This window comes from Spermophilus citellus (genome assembly GCF_964194105.1).
Source record: "Spermophilus citellus genome assembly, chromosome: 10".
NCBI classification, from domain to species: Eukaryota; Metazoa; Chordata; class Mammalia; order Rodentia; family Sciuridae; genus Spermophilus; species Spermophilus citellus.
In genome coordinates, this window is record NC_138197.1 from 42210938 (window position 1) to 42234561 (window position 23624).

Consider the following 23624-nt stretch of genomic DNA (forward strand, 5'->3'; position numbering starts at 1 on the left):
ATTTCATTTTTTCTCTGTGAGCACATACCCAGGCATGGCTGATTCTGCTTCATCCTGCCTTGCTTTTTAAAATCCAGATTCCCATGAAGTGGAGTGCTTCCTTATAATTGAATTTACTTTTTCTTTAACCCTACCCCTTTCCATTAACTGTTTTTATTAGGCTCCTTCAAGACTGGAGTGGGGAAAGTTCAGTTTTTTAATTCAAGACAGGTAATTAGAAAAGTGTAACTCTGACCGACACCAGAAAGTGATTCCATTCCTGTTTTATGATTTTTAAGAGTGATCAGTGTTTTAGTAACTCTAGACATGTGGGATTCTGAACTCCACCAACTTTTTTTTTTTAATTTTTAAAATTTTATTTTTTTATTTTGGTACTGGGGACTTTACCCAGGGACAATTTAATATTGAGCCATACCCCCCAGTCCCTTCTTTTCTTTTTTGAGATCGGGTCTTGATAAGTTTCTTAAGGCCTCAATAAGTTGCTGAGTCTGGTTTTGAACTTGTGATCCTCCTGCGTCAGCCTCCCAAGCTGCTGGAATTATAAATGTGTGCCACCACACCTAACAGTGACTCTATTTTCAAATAAGGTCACCTTCATACATGGCTGACGTTTAGGACTTTGCCCTAATTTGGGTTGGATACCATTCATTCAGAACAAATGAGTTCAAAATGAGGAGAGTAAATCAGGAATTTAGGCAGAACCTTTTGTTCCAATACTTAAGGGAAGAGGCTTGTCTTAGGAATGAAAGAAACTTCAAAATTGTATGTCTCTATTATTGTGGGCTTCACACCAATCAAAAACAACCTTAAAGCGGCCGTGGAACCGGAAGTAGACTATGGGACTGATGAATGAAAAGCAGGTGAGTGTGGTTTTTGGGGAAATACCAGAAAGCAATAGTAACAAGACCTGACTCACAGTGAGAAGTGTTTCTAGTTATTTGTACCCAAGAAGTCCCAGCTTTTGTACAATTTTACAAAAGTGGACAATTTTAGAAAACTTCCTTTACAATCTTTTAAAATACTACTCCCTCCTCATTCCTGGGGCTTAACATTCCTTATCCAAATTTTAAATCCTTGGTACCAATATTTAATGATTGGAGCAACCCATTCTCAACCTGGTAGATGATAGTGGTGTGATGGATTGTAGAGATGGTCAGTCACATGTGCACTGGCCTTCCTGTGTCCTAAGAAAAAATTGTTATGCAGAGTGCTTAGGAAGGCTAGTAGGATTATACATTAGGTTCACTAAGGGTAAAATATGCTCTTCTGGCCCAGCCTGGGATTTCCTACTTTGAGAAATCTGGAGAAATACATTTTGATTTCCAGCCAACCATGATTTACAAACTTTTGGAATACAATTCATTTCTTGGTTGGAGAAATGCATTATTAAACCGTTTCAATTTAATAATTAAAGGTAGGGAAATATAATTGGTTTATCTGAGTAGTCAACTAGCAGTTTAATATATGCAGATCATTTGAATCTGAGTCTAAAACCAAGTATTCAAAATACAAATAGATAAAAAAATAAACAGCACATATAATTCCCCCAGAGTCTCTGCATAAGGCAAAGGAAGCCTCTGTAGAAAACAAAACAGAATAATGGAAGCTTTTATCACTGTCTAAACTTTGCCCCCTACCCAATTTAGTATTTATTTTAATTTATAAATCTAGAATTGTGTTTCTTGAAATCTTTAATAAAAGGTTACTTGTAAATGCTGCAACTCTCAATTTTTGTGAATGCCATAAAAAAAAAAAGAAAGAAAGTTGATGAGGAAAAGGGGAACTCCTTCTAGTATTTTCTGATATAAAAAGAGACTTGCGGGCTGGGGTTGTGGCTCAGTGGCAAAGCGCTTTCCTTATGCATGTGAGGCACAGGGTTCGATCCTCAGCACCACATAAAAAGATAAATAAAACAAAATAAAGTATTGTATTCATGTATAACTTAAAAAAATTTAAAAAGGGAGACTTGCCAACTTTCTAAATTTTTATCAATTCTCATTTTATGAAGTGATATACTCTCTTCTTAAAAATAAGGTGTTTGCACATGCATCTTTCCTACAAAGACAAGTGACTCAGTGGGCCGTTCCTTTGTTCATGTTCTTATTTCAAAAATTAAGGTGGATTATGTTTATTCATTTTTTTAAGAACTAAAGAAAATTCTGTAAATTAAGATAGTTGGGGCTGGGGATGTGGCTCAAGCGGTAGCGCGCTCGCCTGGCATGCGTGCGGCCCGGGTTCGATCCTCAGCACCACATACAAACAAAGATGTTGTGTCCGCCGAAAACTAAAAATAAATATTAAAAAAATTAAAAAAAAAAGATAGTTAAGAGATATCTTGGGAGTATCTAAAATCAAGGTTAGGAACCACTGATTTATAAAAATCATCTGTGTATGTGTTTTTCTTAGTGCAGGGGGTTAAATAATTTTTGGTAATTTAATGGGATTCATGAACCTACTTTAAAAATTAGAGTCTGTGAATAACTAGATAAAGAAGAAATAGCAGCTGAGGATTTGGTTTCTTGCCCTATAGAGTTCAAATTGAATTTTGCTAAAAGAGAGTTTAGAAGTTTAAAAGATTAGGGTTTCCTTCTTTTCATGCAGTGTACTTCAAATACATTTTCATTAGCTAGTCATCCCAGTGAGCTCAACAGCACATGCCCTGGGATGATCTGTAGCACAGGACAAATAGTGTCAGAATTGAAAAGGTTACTCTGAAGACCAACTTGCCTCCAACCAAGTGAAGAAAGATTTTGTATTTTGGTACTATTTTCAGTTAAAACTGTGATTTCTGACTATTGTTGTTTTTTCTTTTTTTAACAATATTTCAGTGAACACCTTGACAAAGGGGTCTCATAGTCATTAACTTAAACTTAGGGGAACACTGTTTCCCTAAGTTATACCCCTATAAGCCATTGTGCACATACATGCTAAAAAAAAAGAACTTGCAAGCTTACAAAAAGGATATCTGTATACTTTAGTTTAAGCCTATCACATCAAACTTATTTTAAGTTTGACAGTTTTCTCATGCATTAGTATTGAACCAAACAACAGAGCAAGTGAATACTTACTAGGTTCTGGCAGGTCCTGTAGACACAGAAGATTATGCTCTGTGGAAGTTTAAATTTTTAAGCAAAAAGGATTATAATGAACATATAACTAAAGGAGCATAAGCATGCAAGCATAAATGGACAATTTTAGAAAACCTCCTTTACAACCTTTTAAAATACTACTCCCTCCTCATTCCTGTGGCTAATGTCTGAAATTCCACTATTAGATCCTCATGCTTTAGTTTAAGTCTGTTAAAATTTAAATCTATTTGGAGGAGGTAATATGTTCAGCAAATTTGCCACATTACTTGTGGAAAATTAGTTGATAGATGAAGAGAACTAGATGTGGACTTTGTGAAAATAGTCAATTAAAAAAAAAAATCCAGTAAGAGTTGAGGCTAGGTTACAGTTGCTTCCTCTCAACAAAAAGAAGTCAGGAAGTTTGCAGCCAGAACCACAAACTTCGTGTGTGCACACACACCAAAAAAGAAAAAAGAAAGAAAAAATGAAAAAAAAAATAAAAGAGAGAGAGGGAGAAAATTTTTCTTCAGGCTGAAAACTGTTGCAAATGAAGATATTTTGTATTCATGCTTTAAATAAGTAGCTGAGATAAAAGACAGCAGAAGAAATTTAAAACAAATTTGTTCAATTAAACTGACTGAAAGTAGGACTAAAATTGAGAAAACAAAATCAGAACTTTACCCATTAGCAGGCCTAATTTAGAGTGTGCTGGAACCACACTGGCCTTTGTCCATCCACACTCTGCTCCTCCAGCTCCACCATCTGAAGTCAGAAATCTGTCCTTCCTTCCTCATCCGTGTGCTGTGGATTCCATGCCTGTCTTGGCATTCTGATGGGGCCTCCTGACTGTCCCCATCCTGTACAACAATTTGTCCACATCTCTTAGCCCATCTTTCTGCCCCATTCAACATAGAGTATGTCTTGTCAGGGAGAGAGGCTTATTTATCATTACTAAGCACACGTAGTAGTTTTTACAAATGTCTCGGACAGGACCAAGAGGTCAAGGAAAACATGTGGGAGCCAGAAAGTATATAAGCCTGTATGTCATCAAGGAGTTCTGGAGATTCCTTCTTGGGTACTTTAGCTTTAAAATATGTCATATTCCAGTGGTACGTCACACTTTCTCAGCAAGATGATTTCAGCCAGATTCTGAAGTGTATGTGACTACTTTATTTTTCAAGATATATCAGGTTATTTATAAAACTCTTAAAACAGTGCCTGGCACTTGCTAAGTGCTGTATAAGTATTAACAAGAATAATTAAATAAAAATAATTTTTGTAATAGGCAGTTGCATGTATAAAATCATTAAAAACAGTAATATCCATTATAGCTACTACTCTTTATTACAGCTTGCCTAGTACTGAATTCATTTGTATTTTGTACGTGTTTGTTAGGTTTATACGATCAACAGGACACTGTGTTGGCTACCAATATCTTTTTTTTTAAATTTTTATTGTTGGTTGTTCAAAACATTACATAGTTCTTGATATATCATATTTCACACTTTGATTCAAGTGGGTTATGAACTCCCATTTTTACCCCATATATAGATTGCAGAATCACATGGGTTACACATCCATTGATTTAAATATTGCCATATTAGTAACTGTTGTATTCTGCTGCCTTTCCTATCCTCTACTATCCCCCCTCCCCTCCCCTCCTCTCCCCTCTTCTCTCTCTACCCCCTCTACTGTAATTCATTTCTCCCCCTTGTATTATTTTCCCCTTTCCCCTCACTTCCTCTTGTATGTAATTTTGTATAACCCTGAGGGTCTCCTTCCATTTCCATGCAATTTCCCTTCCCTCTCGCTTTCCCTCCCACCTCTTATCCCTGTTTAATGTTAATCTTCTTCTCATGCTCTTCTTCCCTACTCTGTTCTTAGTTACTCTCCTTATATCAAAGAAGACATTTGGCATTTGTTTTTTATGGATTGGCTAGCTTCACTTAGCATAATCTGCTGTAATGCCATCCATTTCCCTGCAAATTCTATGATTTTGTCATTTTTTAATGCAGAGTAATAATCCATTGTGTATAAATGCCACATTTTTTTTTATCCATTCGTCTACTGAAGGGCATCTAGGTTGGTTCCACAGTCTTGCTATTGTGAATTGTGCTGCTATGAACATTGATGTAGCAGTGTCCCTGTAGTATGCTCTTTTTAGGTCTTTAGGGAATAGACAGAGAAGGGGAATAGCTGGGTCAAATGGTGGTTCCATTCCCAGCTTTCCAAGAAATCTCCATACTGCTTTCCAAATTGGCCACACCAATTTGCAGTCCCACCAGCAATGTACAAGTGTACCCTTTTCCCCACATCCTCGCCAGCACTTGTTGTTGTTTGACTTCCTAATGGCTGCCAATCTTACTGGAGGGAGATGGTATCTTAGGGTGGTTTTGATTTGCATTTCTCTGACTGCTAGAGATGGTGAGCATTTTTTCATGTACTTGTTGATTGATTGTATGTCCTCCTCTGAGAAGTGTCTGTTCAGGTCCTTGGCCCATTTGTTGATTGGGTTATTTGTTATCTTATTGTCTAATTTCTTGAGTTCTTTGTATACTCTGGATATTAGGGCTCTATCTGAAGTGTGAGGAGTAAAGATTTGTTCCCAGGATGTAGGCTCCCTATTTACCTCTCTTATTGTTTCTTTTGCTGAGAAAAAACTTTTTAGTTTGAGTAAGTCCCATTTGTTGATTCTAGTTATTAACTCTTGTGCTATGGGTGTCCTATTGAGGAATTTGGAGCCCGACCCCACAGCATGTAGATCGTAGCCAACTTTTTCTTCAATCAGACGCCGTGTCTCTGATTTGATATCAAGCTCCTTGATCCATTTTGAGTTAACTTTTGTGCATGGCGAGAGAAAGGAATTCAGTTTCATTTTGTTGCATATGGATTTCCAGTTTTCCCAGCACCATTTGTTGAAGATGCTATCCTTCCTCCATTGCATGCTTTTAGCCCCTTTATCAAATATAAGATAGTTTTAGTTTTGTGGATTAAGGTTTCTGTGTCCTCTATTCTGTACCATTGGTCCACCTGCCTGTTTTGGTACCAGTACCATGCTGTTTTTGTTACTATTGCTCTGTAGTATAGTTTGAAGTCTGGTATTGCTATCCCGCCTGATTCACACTTCCTGCTTAGCATTGTTTTTGCTATTCTGGGTCTTTTGTTTTTCCATATGAATTTCATGATTGCTTTCTCTATTTCTACAAGAAATGCCGTTGGGATTTTGATTGGCATTGCATTAAACCTATAGAGAACTTTTGGTAATATCGCCATTTTGATGATGTTAGTTCTGCCTATCCATGAACAGGGTATATTTTTCCATCTTCTAAGATCTTCTTCTATTTCTCTCTTTAGGGTTCTGTAGTTTTCATTGTATAAGTCTTTCACCTCTTTTGTTAGGTTGATTCCCAAGTATTTTATTTTTTTTGAGGATATTGTGAATGGAGTGGTTGTCCTCATTTCCATTTCAGAGGATTTGTCCCTGATATACAAGAATGCCTTTGATTTATGCGTGTTGATTTTATATCCTGCCACTTTGCTGAATTCATTTATTAGCTCTAATAGTTTCTTTGTAGACCCTTTTGGGTCTGCTAGGTATAGAATCATGTCATCTGCAAATAGTGATAATTTGAGTTCTTTTCCTATTTTTATGCCTTTAATTTCTTTCGTCTGTGTAATTGCTCTGGCCAGTGTTTCGAGAACTATGTTGAACAGAAGTGGTGAGAGAGGGCATTCCTGTCTTGTTCCAGATTTTAGAGGGAATGCCTTTAATTTTTCTCCATTCAGAATGATGCTAGCCTGAGGCTTAGCATAGATTGCTTTGACAATATTGAGGTATGTTCCTGTTATCCCTAGTTTTTCTAGAGTTTTGAACATAAAGAGATGCTGTACTTTGTTGAATGCTTTTTCTGCATCTATCAAGATGATCATATGGTTCTTATTTTTAAGTCTATTGATGTGGTGAATAACATTTATTGATTTCCATATATTGAACCAACCTTGCATCCCAGGGATGAATCCTACTTGATTATGGTGCACAATTTTTTTGATATGTTTTTCTATCCGATTCGCCAGAATTTTATTGAGGATTTTTGCATCTAGGTTCATTAGAGATATTGGTCTGTAGTTTTCTTTCTTTGAAGTGTCTTTGTCTGGTTTAGGAATCAGGGTGATGTTGGCCTCGTAGAATGAATTTAGAAGTTCTCCTTTTTCTATTTCCTGAAATAGCTTGAAAAGTATTGGTATTAGTTCCTCTTTAAAGGTTTTGTAAAACTCTGCTGTATACCCATCCGGTCCTGGGCTTTTCTTAGTTGGTTGTCTTTTGATGGTTTCTTCTATTTCCTCAATTGATATTGGTCTATTTAGGTTGTCTATATCCTCCTGACTCAACCTGGGCAGATCATATGTCTTAAGAAATTTATCGATGCCTTCACTATCTTCTATTTTATTGGAGTATAAGGATTCAAAATAATTTCTGATTATCTTCTGTATTTCTGAAGTGTGTGTTGTGATGTTGCCTTTTTCATCCCGTATGCTAGTAATTTGAGTTCTCTCTCTTCTCTTTGTTAGCATGGCTAAGGGTCTGTCGATTTTATTTATTTTTTTAAAGAACCAACTTTTAGTTTTGTCAATTTTTTAATTGTTTCTTTTGTTTCTATTTCATTAATTTCAGCTCTGATTTTAATTATTTCTTGCCTTCTGCTTCTTTTGCTGTTGTTTTGCTCTTCTTTTTCTAGGATTTTGAGATGAAGTATGAGATCATTTATTTGTTGTTTTTTTCTTTTTTTAAGGAATGAACTCCAAGAAATGAATTTTCCTCTTAGAACTGCTTTCAATGTGTCCCATAGATTCCGATATGTTGTGTCTGTGTTTTCATTTATCTCTAAGAATTTTTTAATTTCCTCCTTGATGTCTTCTATAACCCATTGATCATTCAGTAACCTATTGTTCATTCTCCAAGTGATGCATGATTTTTCCTTCCTTCTTTTATCTTTGATTTTCAGTTTCATTCCATTATGATCAGATAAGTTGCGTGGTATTATCTCTACTCCTTTATATTGTCTAAGAGTTGCCCTGTGACATAATATATGATCTATTTTTGAGAAGGATCCATGTGCTGCTGAGAAAAAAGTGTAACTGCTTGATGTTGGGTGGTATATTCTATAAATGTCAATTAAGTCTAGGTTATTAATTGTGTTATTGAGTTCTATAGTTTCCTTATTCAACTTTTGTTTGGAAGATCTGTCCAGTGGTGAGAGAGGTGTGTTGAAGTCTCCCATGATTATTGTATGGTGGTCTATTAGACTCTTGAACTTGAGAAGAGTTTGTTTGATGAACATAGCTGCACCGTTGTTTGGGGCATATATATTTATGATTGTTATGTCTTGTTGGTGTATGGTTCCCTTGAGCAGTTTATAGTGTCCCTCTTTATCCCTTTTGATTAACTTTGTCTTGAAATCTATTTTATTTGATATGAGTATGGACACTCCTGCTTGTTTCCGAAGTCCATATGAGTGATATGATTTTTCCCAACCTTTCACCTTCAGTCTATGTATGTCTTTTCCTATCAAATGCGTCTCATGAAGGCAGCATATTGTTGGGTCTTGTTTTGTGATCCATTCTACTAGCCTGTGTCTCTTAATTGGTGAGTTTAAGCCATTAACATTTAGGGTTATTATTGAGATATGGGTTGTTCTTCCAGCCATATTTGTTTATTTATGTTACTAAGCATGGTTTGTTTTCCTCTTTGATTATTTTCCCCCCTTTACTGTACTACCTCCCGCTGTTGGTTTTCATTGATATTTTCCATTTCCTCTTCCTATAATATTTTGCCGAGGATTTTTTGAAGAGATGGTTTTCTAGCTGCAAATTCTTTTAACTTTTGTTTATAGTGGAAGGTTTTAATTTTATCTTCCATCCTGAAGCTTAATTTCGCTGGATTCACGATTCTTGGTTGTAACCCATTTTCTTTCAGAGTTTGAAATATGTTATTCCAGGATCTTCTAGCTTTCAGAGTCTGTGTTGAAAGATCAGCTGTTGTCCTGATTGGTTTACCCCTAAATGTAATTTGCTTCCTTTCTCTTGTAGCTTTTAAAATTCTCTCCTTATTCTGTATATTGGGCATCTTCATTATAATGTGTCTAGGTGTGGATCTCTTATGATTTTGCACATTTGGCGTCCTGTAGGGTTTTAGGATTTGGGATTCTGTCTCATTCTTGAAGTCTGGGAAGTTTTCTCGTATTATTTCGTTGAATAGATTGCTCATTCCTTTGGTTTGGACCTCTATACCTTCCTGTATCCCAATGACTCTTAAGTTTGGTGTCTTTATGTTATCCCATATTTCTTGGATGTTCTGCTCATGGTTTCTTAGCAGTCTTGCTGAGCTGTCTATGTTCTTTTCAAGTTGAAATACTTTGTCTTCATTGTCTGATGTTCTATCTTCTAAGTGATCTACTCTGCTGGTAGTATTCTCAATTGAGTTTTTAAGTTGGTTTATTGCTTCCTGCATTTCTAGGATTTCTATTTGTTTGTTTTTTATTACCTCTATCTCCCTGTGTAATTGATCTTTTACTTCCTGGATTTGTTTATGTAGTTCCTTGTCAAAGTGATTTTTCATTGTCTCATTTTGCTGTCTCATGTCTTCCTTGAGACTCCAGATCATCTGAAGCGTGTATATCATGAAATCTTTATCTGACATTCCATCTGCTGCAGCTATTACCTCTTCTAAAGTTGAGTTGACCTGCATTGCTTGTGGTCCTTTCTTTCCTTGTCTTTTCATACTGCTCGCGTTTCTTTTTGCTTGGTAAAACTGTTGTGTTATTGAATTTTCCCCCTATATATTTATATTGCTCTTGTATAGTTGCAAAGTCTCCCTTGCAGGGGCGGGCGGCAGCTGTGCTCCTCCTCCAATTGGGGTGATCTGTGTACCACGCTGACAGGCCACTGGGCCTGTTCTGCGGGTCAGTCGCAGGTCTGCCTACCTTGCAGGCGCGGGCGGCGGCTCTGCTCTGCCCCTCCTCCAATTGGGGGGACGTGTCTACCACGCCAGCGTGTTGCTGGGCCTGTTCCAGGTGCAGGAGGCGGCTCTACTCTGCCCCTACTCCAATTGGGGTGACGTGACTACCACGCTGGCGGGCCGCTGGGCCTGTTCCGGGCGCGGGTGGCGGCCCTGTTCTGCCCCTACTCCAATTGGGGTGACGTATCTACCTTGCCGGCAGGCCGCTGGGCCTGTTCCGCCGGTAGGTCGCAGGTCTGCCTACCTTGCGGGCGCGGGCGGCGGCTCTGCTCTGCCCCTCCTCCAATTGGGGTGATGTGACTACCATGCCGGCGGGCCCCTGGGCCTGTTCCGGGCGTGGGCGGCGGCTCTGCTCTGCCCCTACTCCAATTGGGGTGATGTGTCTACCTTGCCGGAAGGCCGCTGGGCCTGTTTCGCCAGTCAGTTGTAGGTCTGCCTACCTTGCGGGCGCGGGCGGCGGCTCTGCTCTGCCCCTACTCCAATTGGGGTGATGTGACTACCACGCCGGCGGGTCGCTGGGACTGTTCCGGGTGCGGGCGGCGGCTCTGCTCTGCCCCTACTCCAATTGGGGTGAAGTGACTACCACAGGCTACCAATATCTTGACCTAGGCAGCCACAGCCTTCAGAGACTATAGTTACTGGGGTTAGGGAGTTCAGGGGCAGCCATAAAGAGAAATTGCTCAGGTCACTCAGGCCCCAATCCTTTCTAATTAGCTTTTCTAATTAGACTAGTACGTAGTTTCTTCCTCCATTTGCTGCTACTGCTACAGCTCCTTATGTTCTTCTTTCTTTGATAACATAGTTCCTTTGTCCCTGTTTCCTCAATAACTTGTTCACACGGATCTCTGGTCTCTTCAGATGGTGGTTCTCCAGTAAGAAATCTGCTGCTGGCTTCTAACTTGCAGCTATTCCTAATAAGTCTTAACAGTTTTCTCAAGTCCGCTTTCTCCTGCTTTTTCCTTCTACATTTCATGCAGCTGGATTCAACTCCTATCTGATTTACCCATGTAAATGGAATGGGGAGTTAGGGCATGGCTAACTGTGGGGGCAGTATCACTGGAAATGGACACATGTAGTGTAGTACTGACTTTCTAGGTCAGCAAAGCTAAAGTAAACAGTTCAGGGACTGTGTGTCAGTTAGGTTTGAGTGTAGCTGCAAATAGCACTGGACCTGACAGTGTTTTGAATACTCCCTGTATAACTGCTCTGAGTAGGGCATTTATTCCTTGCCTTGAAGTACATGAGAGTCCTCTGTGTCATAGATGTAATTTCTCCATGCACTTCAGGAGTTATTAAATATCAAAATTAACTAAATAAGGAATTTTTTTCTCCCCACGTATAACAAGAAGTCTGGAAATGTAGGCAGCTACTACCTTTCGTTCCTCATGGTGTTTGGATTGGTCCCTTTTTGATCTTTTGGTGTTTTTTTTTTTTTAATCTATTTGTATTTTGTGGGAAGAAAGAAATGGCAATGCCATTTTATACATATAAAAAACAAAAACAAAACAAAAATCTAGAACAGTAGAATTGGGCCAGATAAGATTTTGACAGGGAGAGAGAGGATGCAGGGTACAAGGTATTTCTGCAAAAACAATAAATAGGCTGGTTTAGGAGATGGAATACATAGCAACTAAAAGCCTTGGCTTTGTGAGTTAAATAAACCTGGATTCAAATTCTGTTGATAAAACCAATGTGGTGTTGTCTCACAGGAGCTACCTAATGTCTAAGAGCCTTGGTGTCTTCATTTCTTCCTCTTCTTGTTTGTTGCCTTCAGTGGGGACAGTGAGAGTACCTGTCTTTTGAGGTTCTGTTAAGACGAAGATGAAGTGAGAGCAGATATGTGAAGTGTGTAGGTGGAGCCAAGCATGGAGTGATCTCAGAAAGAGAAGAGATTTACTCTATGGCTACCACTACTACTCATGCTGCTACTAACCTATTGTGTCATGTCATGGCCATCATCAGAACAGCTAGAGTCTAATTTGCTTTCACGAGCAGCCGAACAGAATAGTAGAACTTAGGTTAAGTTCAAATCCTGGGTAGGGGGAAATCCTAGTTCCTATTCTTTAAGTAGCTAGAGCTTTGTGAAGAAAAAGCCACAGTCAATCTCATCTGCCCATCTTACTCTTAATTTTTCAGATCCTCATATTTAAACATTTTTGTAATTTTTAGTTTCCATGTATTTAGGATAAAAAGCTGGGCCAGAAAGCCTTCTTCTCGAGTAAACTTAAGATATTTGTGATAGAAGCACAGATCAGTGGGCCTCTGGTATATGCTGGTACTGTCAGCTGTCTCTCCCGGTTTTCTAAATGCCTCTTCACTTTATAGGTTATCTCTATGAATCTCATTTCCCATTTTGGTGATAAACTTAACAGCTGAATTTTTTTCTTCACCAAGTTTTATATTTTTAGTTATCCATGCGTTCACTTCGGATTTTGACATTTAATAACTCCTGAAGTGCATGGAGAAATTACATCTTATGACATAGAGGACTCTAACATGTACTTCAAGGCAAGGAATAAATGCCTACTCAGAGGAGTTACACAGGGAGTATTCAAAACATTAAAAATGTATCAGAAAGTTAAAATGCAGATTCCAAAGGAAGGTCGATTAAAAACCTTGACAGTATACATGTTAAGAAACTATACTCTGTTTTCTGCTGGGAGCAAGTTGCCTAAAAATACATGGCCTTTTAATCAAACCTATTAGTTTTGTAATAGAAAGTTCTGTGAGAGACAGATAAAAACCTCTATGTTAAGTATGTGGTTTAAGTTATTTGCCTGAAATATATGTGATTACTATATGGTCGTGTATCATTTCTATTTAAGTTTTAGAAAAGAAACTGATGGCCCTTCTGCTATGAGGGAAATATAAGAATGAGCCTATATATTCATGGGCAAGACAGTGCCTTGGGGGTGGGGGTGGGGAAAGCAGGTGCCATCCAGGGAGATCCTTGGTTAGTTCTAGTTAACCTGTAAATTAGCTCCAGCTTGTGGCCTGTTCAGTATTAACCCACGACTGCCGTAGCATCAGGTCAGGGCCTCTCTTCCTGCCTGGTCCTTACCCCTTTTTCTCCTTGTCTTCTTTCTCCCTCTTTCAACTTGTCTCATGTGTCTTTAGGGGTTTGTGACTGATTTCATTCCAGTGATACATAACATGACCTGGCAAGAGTTGGTGGCTTTTTTTCTTCCTGTATCTAATCCCCATAGGATTAGATACAGGAAGAAGCTCTCTCCTTAGCCAGCTGATACCTCTTTTGTTGAGGAATCAAGGTCTCTTGGTAGTAACTGAGTGAAAATGAAGAAAGATAAAAATGAAGATGTGACTAGTTGAAAAATAGGGATAGAATTTTAACATAAATTGTTTGTGAACAGAAGGTATGAGGCAGTATTGTTCTCTGTAAGTGGTTGGTAAGTGGGAGCTGCAGGAGCCCAGATGGCCAACCGGAGAGCCCCTCGTGATGAATGCTTTCCACTCAGAGCCTTTCAAGGTCCACCCATCTGTAGGTCCGCTAATGGGAAACAGGAGTTCTCCAGGTACAGCAGAACAATCGCCTCGAGATAAAACTCCCTGCAGAAAAATTAACACAGCTCCTTTTATGAAAGGACAGGTCACAGTAAAAAGTAACTCTACATGGTTATCATTGGTTGTTGAGGAAAAAAGATTTATGATGACATTGAGGTATGATAATCTCAAATATGTTCTGCATTGTTTTTAAAAGCTTTGTGTTTAAAATTCAGAGCACTTTCTAATCCTGATAAAGTAGCCTAATTTTCTAGCTTGCTTTGTTCAGTAAAATGTATTTCTAAATCCATTTTAAGCAGCTATTTCTTCAATTTGAGTAATTTTCTCTCAAGTTAATAGATTGCACACAAGCATACCTGACTTTTAATGTTAATATATGCTATATATTCCAAACTTGCTACTGACAATAGAAAGCACAATCAAAATGAAATTCAGTTGTTTAAAGCATATCTTGCTTGTTATTTTGTTAAAATATTTCTTCATTTTACTCTTCTTTGCCAAAGTATAGTGATACCAAATCATATTTTACCTTGCATTGAGGTTCTATTTCCTTCTTCCCTCATCACAAAAATGAAGGAAACAAGAATGTGTTATAAAGGGTTGTGTCATTTTTAAGATGGGGTGACTTTAAGACTAGCATATCAATAGAGGACATTTGCCTAACAATGTAATAAATCCCTCTGTAAATTAGTTCAGCTGTAGGATCTGGCCAAAAGGAAAAGCTTTTGATTTTGAGGCATTTGGTATCAATAATTTGATTTATAGATAGATTTTGCTTTATAGTGAGTCTGAAACACTTTAATGTTTTATCCAGAATATTATACCTGTAGAATAACAATGCCTCTGGGTATTTCTGGCTTTTTGGCATTTTCTTTTGATCCTAGGGAACTAATCTAATTGCCATGAATCTTATTTTATTATTATTTTTTTTCCTTTTCAGCCAATGACACCAGCTCTCTGAAAAACAGGGAGCAATGTGGTAGAGATGGATAAAGATTTTTTCCTAATTTTAAGTGGTCAGTCCAAGAGAAAACACATAATTTATATAACTGAGTTAATGTCTCCTCATGGGGCACAATTCCATAAAGAACAGCCTCATGTGTTCCTATTTCTGTGTCTCCAGTTTCTAGAAGAATACAAGCACATACTAGGTGCTCAGAAAATATTAAAATGTACTTTGAAGGATTGGGAAAGAGTGGGCACCGAGATGTGAGCACATGTCATACCTGCTCCTGAGTCTTTAAGTGTAATTTTAGAGTTACCCCTATGGGTCTGAAAACCAAAGAAGACCTTTTTCAGAACAGGATTAAGGGGCCAGCCAATTAGCACTTTTCTAGGGTGCTAATCTATAATAGGCATTGAAAATGTTCAAAGCAGAGAAAATGTATTTACTAGAATTCCTCTACTATTTGTGAATTGGGATTAGACAGTGGCATTCTAGGGACATGCTCACCTGTTTCCTGAACAGATGATTTTGCTTTCTTTGCAGGGTGGATTGAGTAGTTCAGAGCTTTGGTTTGCTAAGTGAAGTATTCAAATTTGGGGGCAGAGCCGAATTGTTTGGACAAGAGAGAATAGCCAGGGACTGTCAACTGATATCTTCTTATTCTATTTTATGTCTATTTTTTCCCTCAATATGTTTTAAATCAACTTTTAAAGAATATTGGCCTAAGAAGGTGTCAGATCATTAGCCTATGCAGATTGATTACATGTTTAGCTGTCTCACTGAAGCCCTAGACCAGTGCTGTCTAATAGAGATATGCAATTTCATTTTTTTAGTAGTTACATTAATCACTTAAAAAGAAACAGATGAAATAGTAATTATAGTAATATATTTTATTTAACCTAATAAATCCACAATCTATCATTTCAGAGTGTAATTGATTTAAAAATTACTGTGATATTTTACAGTGTATTTTTTGTACTAAATATTCAAAGTCCTGTGCATATTTCACACTTAGAACACACCTCAGCTTGGACTCAACCACATTTCACGTGCTTAAGTAGCCCTAAATGGTGTGTGGCCACTGTATGAGACAGTGTAGCCCTTCAATGACAGAGACGAGTCAGGGACTCCAAGCTGACATCACTGTACCACTCCTGAAAAGCCCTTTACCCAAAGTGGCCAGCAGGAAGTTCCTAATGTTGACACTACTTTGTTAAAGTTTTTGTCAGGAACAGTAAATATAAGTTTGTTGAAGTATTTTTCTTTAAAAATAATTCTTTAGTAGTTTAGTGCTTGAATATGAATGCTATTCATTCGGCTAAACTTACCTACTGAGTAAAACATCATTTGTGGATAGCCACATCTGTTTAAATAAATGATGGGCTACATTTGGATGATCAGAAGAGGCCTGGATTATGGATGTCAAATATGGGAGCTAAGAGGAAACTACTTACCGAGGAGACTAGAAAGAACCTTGATGTTTAGGAAAAGGGTAAAGGTACAGGTGATTATGTGTGCTTGCCGTTGTCAGATAATGGATAATTTTACTTAAAGTTTATTTTACTAGATAATTTTTCTTTGTCTTCTTTCTCCCTTGTGAGCTCACTCCCTCTTTTTTTGTTTCTGTTTTTTTTTTTTTTATATTGAGACATAATTCACGTACAATAAAGTTCACCCTTTAAAGTGTTCACTGCAAGGGGTTTTAGTGTATTCACAAAGTCCTGCAGCCATCTATCTAGTTCCAGGGCCCTTTGTTTTTATTATAAATCTTCTAGGACACACTTACCCCTAATTCTCCTTTGACAATGTACTCAGAAGAGGACAGTGGGGAAGATAGCAACTTTTTTTAGAGTCCATATTTGAACAATTGACCATTTACAGATTTTTACGAGTATTTTCTGAAGAACTAATACGTATTAAAAATTACAGAAGGTATAAAGCTGAAGTTTGGAAATATCTTCATATTTCCCAGTTTGATTGTTGATCCAAAATGCTGACCAAGTAACCTTATAAACACATGAATTAATATATTTTTTTCCAAATTTAAAGAAAAAAACACCCTTAGAGTTTACAAATTACGTTTAGATGCATTATAAAATTGAAGGTATTTGTATTTGATCAGTAGCTCATTTCCAGAATTACTACAGTTCTGAAATTCATGTTTGGTCACCTAAATTTTATTTTCTTTTTTGATTTTTAAATTTTATTATTCATTTTATTTCACTTTGTTTTGAGATGCAAAATCAAAGGAAGAGGGATGAGGGTCTAAACATCTTTATCCTCTGTACTCTAAGGACTATCTGTCATTCCCACACCAAGGTAATGCAATGAATTATTCAGGATCCCATTGGTTCAGAAGGAAACCTAGACCAATCAAATCATTCTCTGGCAGCTTCTAAGTACCAAACAATAACCTAAAATTTAAAAGTGAAATAAAACTTCTGGCATATATGACATAACTCAACGACTCTTATTTGTATCAAGAGTTCACCACGTCTTCGAATGGTTAGCATTATTGTTTAGAATGTTCTTCCAGCAACATTACTATCAATTACCAAGGATTATAAATCTTGTAGTCCAGTTGAATCATACTAGTTTGCATTCTTTGAAATGGTCACCTCTTTACTTTTACTGAGGGGAAGGGAACTGCAAGGAATGTGGTTATCATGAGCTAATCTTACCCTTAGGGTATTGGAGATGTTTTCTCACCCTGAAATTGCAATTGCTTTTTGATTGCCAGTCTCCTTGAATATGCCTTACTGCTTAATTATAATGCTGTGTTTCCCTGCTCACATGATGGACTGGACCCACAGAGAAGTATTTCCTTAGCTCACTATTCAGATTGAAGGAAAGAACTGGAGAGAGCAATTGGTTTTTATTTTTCTTTCCTACTTATACTTCTCTTCTTTCTCTTAGAAAATATTTCCCCCTTTCTCACATGGGTAGCTGTTATCTCTGGACCAGGTAAGCGGACCTTTGTGGAGTAATTGTCTACAGATTGAGTATGGTACCCTATTGGGACCCCATAGGAACTTTTGGCTTCCTGCTTTACTCTGGTCAATTCTTCAGTCATGAAACTGGATTTTATATCCTACCCTGCTGCAGTCTGGCTGGGCACAATTCAGGAGCCACTTGTCAAAAGAAACTAACTTTATTTTTAGAATTACAAACACCAAACAAAACCGCTCCTCAGGAAAAAACCCTCAGAGCCCAACTGCCACCACCGGCTTCCCCAAGCCTCTCACCCCCACACAAACCTCACCACCTCCCACAATCCTCCTGCTCTTGAGGCTGATTGGCTGGGTCGCGTGGGCGGAGCCAAAGAAGTCCCCTAATGAGCAGCTCCGGTGGAGGAGCCAATCAGCTAGATGTTGCTGGGGCGCTGTGAGCCAATCATCAGCTGGCAGCTGGAAGTTTGCTGGGGCCCCTTTGGCTGTGGCTCTCAACACTACCCCAAATTATGTTCAAACCTATGTTGAGCAAAAGAATACATACTTGAAGGCTATGTTTTAATTTGGGGCTTCATATTCTTGTATATGTTGTTTATTTCTCTAAAAAGCATCTCATTGCAGATTGCAAGTATAAATTAGTGTCAGAATTACCATACAAAACTCTCTTGCTAACTTTGATCGGTAATTTCTTACGGAGTGCTAGAAAACATGGGGCTAATGAATAATGTGCCCAGAAGCTCTTATTATAGGGTTGGCATGAATTCCACTAATGACAAGCTTTCTCAAGCAGCAGTTGATTTTAAATCCTATTTTTCATTAGTAAAGTATAAAATGTTAATAATACCTTCCATTGTGCTGTTCTTTTGTAGCATAGTAGCACATATCTTCCATGTTCACCAAGACTCTTTTTAAGATCTTACTAGTAACTTCCTATGTCATAAATAAGATTTGTTCAGGAAATAAAAATGTATGTTTTCCCATTGTTAGCTATATGTTTTTCTAATAATCACATCTGAAGCTTATTATGCAGTAATAGCCTTAAGATATTATTTTTTTTAAATGTACTACTTTGGTCTTAATACTAGTTTTTAATCTCTTCTTGTTTCTATGAAGTCTGAATGAGATTTTCAAAATTGAATAATAATTTGATCCGTTAATCTTTTGAAGCTAGTAATTTTATTTTCCTCTCTTTGCAGTCTCTGAGGTTCGCAAATGAATAGAGCTTCATTACTGCAGTCTGCATTTAATAACCATTATCCATTATCTTGTAATTAAGACTCCCTGTAACGAATCATGAGGACAATGCAAAAATACATAGTACATTTCTTTAATGAACTGGAAAATGTTCATCTTGTTCTATTTAGTAATGAGTTGCTGAATAGTCATTAAATCCACTGGAGAATAGAGCTAGATGGATTTTGAAGACTGTCTTGAGTTTGTGGTTAATCTATTAGAATTAAAATTTCATCTTCTATTTTTATCAACAGCTGATTAGAAGTCATTCTGTTTGACCAAATTGATTAGAAGACCATATACAAGGGCAGCTGTTGTTTAATGAAAGTTTTTAATGAAACTGTACCATGGAGACTTGTAATTATAGGCCTTAGAAAAGCTTTGAGTAGCTTTAGACCACAAAAAAACAGTATTAAGCTAAAGATTTCAAATAAGGAAAATAAAAAGTACAATTTAATATAATATTATAACTATTATTAATTTTATTTCAACTAATCATAGTTGAATTCTGGTCTATTCAGTGTTTTTTTTTTTTTTAAGGATTCTCATCTCCTAGTTTAGTCATTTTGTTGATTGTGAGCATGATGAAAAAACATTTGAATGGATAGCATGTTTTAGTTGTGAGATATTTTCTCATAAAGTTTTTCCCCCAAGCTGAGCACAGGTAGGCTTGGCTAATGTTGGATTTGCATGAGCTCTGAGGAGGGTCTTCAGTGCTCTGTGGTAGTGGTAATTTAGAAGATAGCATTTATTTCTTTAAGGTAATTTTATTTTAGCAGAGGGGCAAGGGCAGCAATATTAAAATGAGAAGTGAAACAAAAGAGCATGCCTACTTGGTCTCATTGGAAAATCATTGTTCTTTTGACAGTGGTGAAGTACCAGTGTACTTTCTAAACTTAGATTTTTTTTTCTGGATTTAAAGAAATAGCCAGTGAGTGTATACCTGAATTATGTGTGACTTTATTGTCTTTCCTCAATGTATCCAATATAGTCAGTAAAGTTAACATTCCAAAATATGGGTTTTATGTTATAAGACCTCATGTTGCCTAAAGAACAGAGTGCAATTTATGTTTGCAGGTTCAGAGCCTTCTATATGATGTTTTACATAAGGGACATTTATAGTAAACATATTATGAAACATGCATTCATGTATTGCCTCCCCCAACAGATTCCTTAGGGGTATACATTCTTTACTGTTTGGATATTCCTTATTCTTTTGTGCTTTGGAATTTTTCTAAGGGAGAGATTCTTCATGTGCCCCTCTGATTTTTAACATTTATCTTTTCTTCAAGGTCTATGGCAAATCTTACCTGTTCCAGAAGTCTTCTTGTATTATTCTGGCTTATGTGGATCTCTTTGAACCTTTCTAGTCTTACTGATCATACTTGGCGTATGTCCAAAATACCATACACACCATGTGTATTCTTATTTCAACCCATATCTGATCTCTGGATGATTAAGGCTTGGCTTGGTATTTAATGACTTCTAATTCCAACTTTGATGTGTGAAGAACTTGGAAGTTCTACTCCTATTCTCAGAGGGAGAAACAGCTAAATAAACCGAAAATCAATCACTTTTCTCAGAAGCCACAAAGAATTAAGTTTGCAAGGTAAACTACCACTTTTCCGTCAGTGGAGGCACATGAATCCTGAGAGTCACAATGTAAATCTGCTTAACTGAAATGGAAGCTGCTAGAGCCAAAAACTAGTAGGAAAGCTGAAATGGCAATTTTGACAGTTTTTGGAGGTTAAGTGTGGCCCTTACACTGTTGTGTGGTTTACCTCTGGGTATTCTACCAAGTTTTCCGAGTGAAGAGTTAAGTAAGGTCCTTTCTTGGCTATGGAAGGATAAAGGGTTAGGGTTAGGAGAAAGGGGAAGATAATTATTATGAGATATGACCAGAGTGTTCCACATAACAAAGCCCACTTTCCAGGGAAAAGACTTTACCAGATTAACTCTTCTTGCCAAGGATTGCTTTGGCTATTTTGAGTCTCTTATTTTTCCAGATGAATTTCATGATTGCCTTTCTACTTCTATGAGGAATGTCATTGGTGGAATTACTATTCAGACCTTAAACTATACTACAGAGCAACAGTAACAAAAACAGCATGGTATTGGCACCAAAATAGACTTATACACTAATGGTGCAGAATAGAGGACACAGAGACTAATCCATATAACTACACAGTTATCTTATATTAGACAAAGGTACCAAAAATGTACATTGGAGAAAAGATAGCCTCTCCAACAAATGGTGCTGGGAAAACTGGAAGTCCACGTGTAACAAAATGAAATTAAACCTCTAACTCTTACCATGTACAAAATTTAACTCAAAGTGGATCAAGGATCTAGGAATTAAACCAGAGACCTTGCACCTAATGGAAGAAAAAGTAGGCCCAAATCTCCATCATATCAGATTAGGCCCCAACTTTCTTAAAAAGATTACTATAGTGCAAGAATATATAAACCAAAAATCAATAAATGGGATAGATTCAAAGTAAAAAGCTTCTTCTCAGCAAAAGAAACAACCAGTGAGGTGAATAGAGAGCCTACAGAATGGGAGCAAGTCTTTACCACAAGCACATCAGATACAGCACTAATTAAAGCACTCAGAAACCTTAACACCAAAAAACCAAATGACCCAATCAATAAATGGGCCAAGGAACTGAACTCAAGACACTATTCAGAAAAGGATATACAATCAATCAACAAACATATGAAAAAATGGTCAACATCTCTACCAATTAGAGAAATGCAAATCAAAACTACTCTGAGATTTCATCTCACTCCAGTCAGAATGGCACCTATCAAGAATACAAACAACAATAAGTGTTGGCGAGGATGTGGGAAAAAAGGCACACTCATAAGTTGCTGGTGGGAATGCAAATTGGTACAGCTAATCTGGAAGCAGTATGGAGATTCCTTGGAAAACTTGGAATGGAACCACCATTTGACCCAGTTATCCCACTCCTTGGCTTATACCCAAAGGACTTAAAAACAGCATACTATAGGGACACAGCCATATCAATGTTTATAGCAGCACAATTTAACAATAGCTAAATTGTGAACCAGCCCAGATGCCCTTCAGTAGATGAATGGATAAGGAAACTTTGGTATATATACATAATGGAACATTACTCAGCATTAAAAGAGAATAAAATCATGGCATTTGCAGGTAAATGGAAGGAGTTGGAGAATATAATGTTAAGTGAAGCAAGCCAATCCCCAAAAACCAAAGGTGGAATGTTTTCTTTGATATGAGGATGCTGACTCATAATAGTGATGGAAGGGGAGCATGGGAGGAATGGAGGAACTTTAGATAGGGCAAAGGAGAGGGAGGGTGCAAGGGGGTAGGAATGATGGTGCAATGAGTTAGACATCATTACCCTAAGTACACGTATGAAGACACTAATGGTATGAAAATTCTTTGTGTACAGTGATTTGAAAAATTGTGCTCTGTATGTGTAATATGAAATGAATTGTATTCTGCCATTGTGTATAGCAAATTAGAATTAAAAAAAAAAGCCAGTCTAACAAAATTAAAAAAAAAAGACTTTACCAGAGTCTTTTCCCACTTGAGATCCTTATCCCTTGTAGTCCTCTTGTCCCACCAATGTAGGGGGAGAAGTTTAAAAGGTGTGTGAAATCATAGTACAGAGATGTAGGCCCATCTCTTATGTGATTTAGTAATACTTGCCCTTCCTCTTTATTATCACCACACCAACATGACCCCAGTGTAATAATGGCAAATTACACCTGTTAGAGCTGATACACTACAACTGAGGAAGAGATTTAGGGAATCCCAAAGCAAACAGGGGAGGCAAAAACAAATTCCCAAAAATGGGAATTTGAATACTGTGGCATCTATAGTTATAGCAAAATTAAACATAGCCCAACTCCTAGCTAGATTAACATAAAATCTCACAGAGAGGCCTGTTTTGTTCCTCTTACCCAATACATCATATGTGGCTTTCAACAAGACAAAATAAGTATCAGAACAGATTTAGATATAACATAGATGTTGAAATTATATGATAAAGAATCTAAAATAACTGACTATTAGTAATGGGTTTACTGGAAAAATAGACAACATGAAAAAATACAGGTAATATAATCAAGATGGAAATGCTAAGAAAGAATCAAAAGGAAATTCTAGAAGTTAAAAATATTGGAACAAAAATGAAGAATTTCTTTAATGGGCCCATTAGTAGACAGAACACAGCTGAGAAAAAGAATGAATGCTCATGAATATAAGTCAATAGAAACTTCCTAAACTAAAATGTAAGCAAAAAAAAAAAATGATGGGGGTGGGGTGAGCAAAAAATAAAACATCCAAAATCTTTGGGATAAATTAGAAAGTTATATATAATTGGAATACGAAGAAAGTATAAATAGAGCAACAATATACTGGAAGTAATAATAGTTAAGAACTTTCCCAAAATACTGGACACTAAACCAGTGGTCTTAGAAGCTCAGAGAATGTCAAGTAGGATATATATGCCTATATATTCTAACTTTCTCTCTCTCTACACACACACACAACACCTACACCTATACCTACCTGCATCTAGAAATATCATACTTAAATTGAAAAAAAAAATCAAAGACAAATAGAAAATCTTGGGGAAAAAAAGCTACAGAAAGAAAACACTTATAGAAGAAAAAGAAAATAATTCTAACAGTCTTCTCATCAGAAACCATGTCAGCAAGGAGTGGAATGCAATTTTTTTTAATATTTATTTTTTAGTTGTAGTTGGACACAATACCTTTATTTTATGTGGTGCTGGGGAATGAACCAAGAGCCCCACACATGCTAAGTAAGCGCTCTACCACTGAGCCACAACCCCAGCCCACTACCAGTGTTTAAAGCAAAAATATAACAACCTATA

At 37.1% G+C, this 23624-nt stretch overlaps 1 protein-coding gene across 3 annotated transcripts in view; it reads left to right on the forward strand.

Moving 5' to 3' along the window:
• DERA (deoxyribose-phosphate aldolase) overlaps positions 1–23624 on the forward strand; it is a 133080-nt gene that overhangs the window by 96110 nt on the left and 13346 nt on the right. For 2 of the 3 annotated variants that reach the window (XM_081311150.1, XM_081311152.1), the window contains exon 7: positions 17468–17515. The exons of the other annotated variant lie outside the window; for it this stretch is intronic. In XM_081311150.1, coding sequence (XP_081167276.1) covers positions 17468–17515 — 48 coding nt within the window. The remainder of the gene's footprint in view (positions 1–17467; positions 17516–23624) is intronic. 3 annotated transcript variants of the gene reach the window in all.